Genomic DNA, 6,000 nt, shown 5'->3' on the forward strand with positions numbered 1-6,000 from the left:
GCAAGGGGAATAAAGGCAAAAATAAACTATTGGGCTACATCAAAATAAAAAACTTCTGCACAGCAAAGAAAACAATCAACAACACGAGAAGACAACCTACTAAAAAGGAGGCGATATCTACAAATGACAATCTGATGGAGGGTTAGTATCCAAAATATATAAAGATTACACAACTCAACACCAAAAATACACAAATAATCCAATTTAAAAATTAGCAGAAGACCCAAACAAATATTTCTCCAAGGAAGACATCCAGATGGCCAACAGACATATGAAACGATGCTCAACATCACTCATCATCAGGGGAATACAAATCAAAACCACACTGAGATATCATCTCACACCTGTCTGAATGGCTTAAAAAAAAAGTAAGAAATAACAAGTGTTGGCACAAATGTGAAGAAAAAGGAACCTTCATGTTCGGTTGTTGGGAATGTAAACCAGTGTAGTCATTGTATGCAAAATGGAGGTTCCTCAAAAAATTAAAAATAGAACTACTATATGATACAGTAATTACACTACTGGGTAGTTACTTGTAGAATATGAAGACATTAATCTGAAAAGACAGACATTCCCCTATGCTTACTGCAGCATTATTTACAATTGCCAAATTATGGAAGCAGCCCAAGAGTCTACTGATAGATGAATGGATAAGGAATATGTGGTATATACATACAGTGGAATAATACTCAACCATGAAGAAAAATGAAATCTTGCCATTTGCAACAATATGGATGGATCTAGAGAGTTACTGTTACGTGAAATAAGTCAGGAGAAAAACAAATACCATATGATTTTTATTCATACATGAAATTTAAGAACTAAACAAACTAACAAAGAAAAAGAGACCAAAAAAAAAAAAAAAGACTTTTATCTACAGAGAACAAACTGATGGTTACCAGAGGGGAGGTGGGTGGAGAGCCAGGGTGCAATAGGTGAAGGTGATTAAGAGAACATTTATCATGATGAGCACTGAGTAACATATAGAATTGTTGATTTCACTATATTGTACACCTGAAACCAATATAACACTATGTTATCTCTACTGGAATTAAAATAAGCACAAAAACAGGGGTGCTTGGGTGCCTCAGTCGGGTAAGCATCTGACCCTCGATACCAGCTCAGGTCATGATCTCACGGTAGTGAGGTCAAGCCCCGTGTCAGCACAGAGCTGGTTTGGGATTCTCTCTCTCCCTCTTTCTGTCCCTTCTTTTCTCACACACACACTCCCTCTCTCTCTCAAAATAAATAAATAAACTTTAAAACAAACCAAAACACCAACAACAGAATACTCTTCGAGCCCTAAGCTCTATGGTGATTCATCCTACAAACACTTAGTAAAAGCTGGGGTGTTCTAAGTTTTCATTCTCATAGCACATGTAACTAGCATTCGTAGTACTTACCACAATTGCAATTTCCTATTCACATTGATCAGATTCATTCCTGTCATCCCCACTCGCCTTAAAAACTCAGAGGGTGTATTTTGGTCCCTGATTTAGCTTACGTGCGGTGCCTAGTATAAGAACCACAGAAATGCCCAGTGTATGCATGAGTGAATGGGTAGACCAAAAGAGCTTTGCTTCTGTCACTGATTTTGTAACAAATAAATAAAATGAAAAGGGGTAACTATAATATGAGCTGTGGAAGAAAACAAGCTACAAAAACTCAAGTGTTAACTTAGTGTAGAGAGGAGCCAAAGAGAAAAGGAAGGACAGGCAGAGGAAAAGCCTGTGCAAAGGCCCTGGGAAGCACTGAAATAGAACAAGCCCACAGATAAAATGAGGCAGGAGGGGACAACGCTGTGAGATGGAACTGAGGGGTAAACCCTGGCCAGACTGTGATGGCTTTGCCGATCGGGTTAAGGCCTGTCTTTGTCCTTAGAGCAGTAGAAAAAGACAAGTATCTATGAGGATGGTGAAGAAGGGAATGTGACGTGATGGAATCTGCTCTCCAGGAAGATCACTCTGGTTCCGGGAGGCACCAGCGGGGCAGCAGTGGCCGCGTGGGAGTCTACTGCAATAGGCAAGAAATTACGGCAGCCTGGAATAACGTGGAGGAGGCAGAGATGGAGAAAAGTCGATGAATTCAAGACATATTTAGAGGTCACTCACTGATAGACTAGAAGGGGATGGAGAGGTCAAAGATGGCGTGCTGGAAGCCTCCTCGGTTTCCAGCCTGCTTCCTGGACGGATGTGGCGCTGGCTGCTGACACAGGCAACACTGGAAGAGGGCGAGGTCCGGACGGGGAAGATGATGCACTGCGTTTGGACGTTACAAGAAGTAGAAATGGAAGGCTAGAACTTTGTCTACATATGTGGAACACTCAGAGGACCAAACTGAGCAACTGCACAAATTTCCCAGGTTAGTTCTGCAATTCAAGGGAGAGGTAAGTCAGTTTATGTAACTGTTTCTTTGAGATCTGAATCCAGTCATTTGAGACTTCTTCAGCAGACCGTTAATGTCATCTCATAAATCTAGATAAGAGATTCCCACACAAGGTGGCAAGGATTGGGGGCTTCCACTCTTAATCCCATTCTAGCTAGCTACCTTATGATGGACCTAAGAGAGCTGCTAAGACTAGGAAGGCTGGAAGTTTAGAAATGGCAATGTTTACTTGACAAGGAAAGAAGATTCAGAGACTCACCGATATGCAGAACACAGGAGGAGAAACAGAGGGAAAAGAAGGGGAGAGGGATAATTCTTATTTTTTCTCATGGATGCGTCACATTCCTAATGTCTTCTACAACCAATTAACTTCCGGTGGGTAACATGGTAGCACGGTAGCTGCCCTTCGTTTCTACAGAAACTAAAAAGAGTCGCACTAATTCTGGACAGTGCACCCTAATACATGGATAGTGTTGATGAGGACCGTAAAGGCAACTCGGATAATAACAGTAGAGCTTCCCTAGAGGCAAATCTCTAAGTTTACAAATGATGCGGGGCTGGTACATCCTAAGATGACAGACACACTGTGTCACCATAAGACAAGGTCCCATGTTCCAATAACATGTTGCAAAACAGCACCACTTGGGCTAAACTGTACAATTAACTGAGATAATGCATGTTTCATACTCAGCTCAGTGCCAGCACATCACAAGCGTTCAACAAATGCTATCATGCATTCCATGCTGCCACTGGGTCAAAATATATTTGCCATATTGGTGTGAGTTGTGTGACTTTCAAGGAGTCCAAATGAAGGAAAGTATGCCTTTATAAATTATCTGGATATTTTTCAAAAAACTGTAATGATAATGATAAACTATGTCTTGATCAAGGAAAAAGTCAGTTTCCCTAAATGTCAGCTTAAAATGTACTAGATAAAATGTCATCACAGCGTGATGTGTCTCAAAACGCCTTGATATAAACAACAGACTTCAACGTTCAGGAGGCAAAAAACAGATCCAGTGATCAGAGGAAAAAGGACACACTCACTTGTCAGCTGAGCTTTGGACAGCTTCTCACGACAGCCATAACCGTGGCCGTCTTCCTGCAGCTTTAGCCATTCCTGGGCTTGGAACAGGTAGAGTTTAGCTTCTTTTCCAACGGCTCCTGCTATGTTGTTGATTCTGACACACAGAAGAGCACGGTCACCTTGACATTAAAACAAAAATCATCAACAAGTTTGGGCTTGTATGGAACTGAAATGACAAGACAATTCAACATCTCTATTTATCGAAATAGGAATTTAAAGAGCAGTTTTTTCTGAAATCTCACTTACCTAGGGAGACCCCATGATGCAAGTCATGCAAGTCAAGAGACTATCTGTATTAATTATCTAAACTTAAAGCGTGCCTAGTGTCTCCATCTACTTCCGGGGAAAACTGATGACGTTTCACGGAATGAAGAGCAAACCTCCTGTTATCTGGACATTCATGGTCACAGAATTTTTGCCTCATTTTCGAATCACTCCACAGGGCTTTAATCTTTGCTCAGAAACAATCTAGGGCCACTTCCCACAAAAGGTGCTTTTGTTTCCTAATATAATCTGTATGTAATATTTAGTTATACCCTTAGAGTAAAAAATAAGCATAGCTAATAGCAAGAAAGATTAAATAAATTCGTTTGGGGCAGACACTTTAGACCAGATAAAAATGACATCTGTGACTTTTACAAAAGACTTTTACTTTCAGAACAATACATATTGTAAAACCTACAGAATGAGCCTGGTTACACACACCAACTATATTTAAGTCTCGAACAGAAATGGTAGAACGTAGTTCTCTAGGCTAGGAGAAGTAAAAGCTGCAGACTTTTTTCATCTTTCATTTTAAGATCTATTCTTCTGTTACTGACGTCACTTTTTTTTATTATACTCATCACTCTGATTAAACATTTTGAATAAGTTTATATGTATAGTACATATCAAAGAATGTCCAGGTCTACTACATAAATTGATCACTTACAAATTATCAAAATTTTTATTTTATTATTTTATTTAAGTTTACTTATTTATTTTGAGGGAGAGAGAGAGAGTGGGCTGGAGAAAGAGAGAATCCCAAGCAGGCTCTGCACTGTCAGCGCAGAGCCCAAAGAGAGGCTCGAACCCTCAAACTGTGAGATCATGACCTGAGCGAAAAGCAAGTGTCAGAGGCTTAACCGACTGAGCCACCCAGGTGCCCTCAAATGATCAAAAATTTTCAAAGTGACTCGAAGGCTTACCATCTTAAATTACACGGAGTTAGCGTTTATTATTTCAGTATAATTTAGTAATATTATTCTACTGAATTCAAATTCACTGAAAATTGGTAATAAACACAGAGAGTGTGTATGAATATACTTGGAACACTCAATTCCTCAATCTCCCTTAAAACATCTGGATTTCCTATGTATGTCTGTCCTCCGTGTTTACCAAGTAACTGTCATGAAATACTCAGGGCGTCTAAGTCCTCTGCTAGTCTGGAGTCACAGTCAAGAGCAAAGCTTCCACACAGCCTAGATCTCCAGCACGTCCAGGCTGTGCCATTTATTCCAGTGTCTTTACGATCACTGTCAGTATTCAAAGTACAGTTATAGCTAGTTGACTAAAAAACTAAAAAATGTGACCTAAAAAATGATAACAAAATTGATCGTAGAGTTTCTTCGTCACTTAAGGTCTGTGCCACACTGGATTTTGGAAAACTGGGTTGCCTTCCTTTTCTCAGTCGTTTAAACACTTTTGAGTTAAAAAAAAAATCAGGCTCCTCTTCCTTTACATCACCAATTCTGTCCCTTCCCAATATTTTAAATTCCTTTCTGGGCGCCTGGGTGGCTCAGTCGGTTAAGCCTCCAACTTCGGCTCAGGTCAGATCTCACTTCGTGGGTTCAGGCCCCGCGTCTGGCTCTGTGCTGACAGCTAGCTCAGAGCCTGGAGCCTGCTTCCGGTTCTGTGTCTCCCTCTCTCTCTGCCCCTCCCCCTCTCATGTTCTGTCTCTCTCTGTATCAAGAATAAATTTGAAAAAAAAACCCATTAAATTCCTTTCCTACAACCAAATAGCTTCTTGTTCCTATTATATCCTCCAAGAAACCTCCAGGCAGCAGTCTGACAACGCATCTATTCACGCTAAAAGCTATATTAACCAAGGATCCCAAACTCATCAAGGCAAATAATTATTTGCGATATAGTACTGGTCAAATAAAGCAGCAAGAGGTACCAAAAAAATCACTCGAATTTCGAGAGTGGAAATAAAGCAGAAATTATAATGAACTACAAATTCATTCATTTAAGAGATACTGATTTTTGAGGGAGACCAGAAAGTAAGAATCACAGGCACTTGTCATTTCAGAAGAGCCAGAGGGGTACAAATTATGCAGCTCCCAGGACCTTCTGTCAAGTTAATTCTAGGCCTCCTTCCTGGTCCAGAGTAAATCTCCTCCTTTAGGAGTAACCAAACTGTCCTAGCATCTGTGACCACTAGATTAGCAGGTGTTTTATTTGGTTTCCCACACCTCCCTGCTTCAAGGAGGCTCTAGCAAATTGATCTTAAAAACAAAAACTAAACCCCTTAAATCTAAGTTCTGGGG

General features: G+C 40.3%; 1 protein-coding gene across 2 annotated transcripts in view; it reads right to left on the bottom strand.

The window, feature by feature from the left end:
* GPR180 (G protein-coupled receptor 180) overlaps nt 1-6,000 on the bottom strand; it is a 28,476-nt gene that overhangs the window by 22,035 nt on the left and 441 nt on the right. For both annotated transcript variants that reach the window (XR_003907594.1, XM_029936534.1), the window contains exon 2: nt 3,433-3,591. Coding sequence is in view for 1 of the 2 variants with exons in the window: in XM_029936534.1 (XP_029792394.1) it covers nt 3,433-3,591 (159 nt within the window). In the remaining variant the exon portion in view is untranslated. The remainder of the gene's footprint in view (nt 1-3,432; nt 3,592-6,000) is intronic.

This window comes from Suricata suricatta, chromosome 4 (genome assembly GCF_006229205.1).
Source record: "Suricata suricatta isolate VVHF042 chromosome 4, meerkat_22Aug2017_6uvM2_HiC, whole genome shotgun sequence".
Classification (NCBI taxonomy): Eukaryota; Metazoa; Chordata; class Mammalia; order Carnivora; family Herpestidae; genus Suricata; species Suricata suricatta.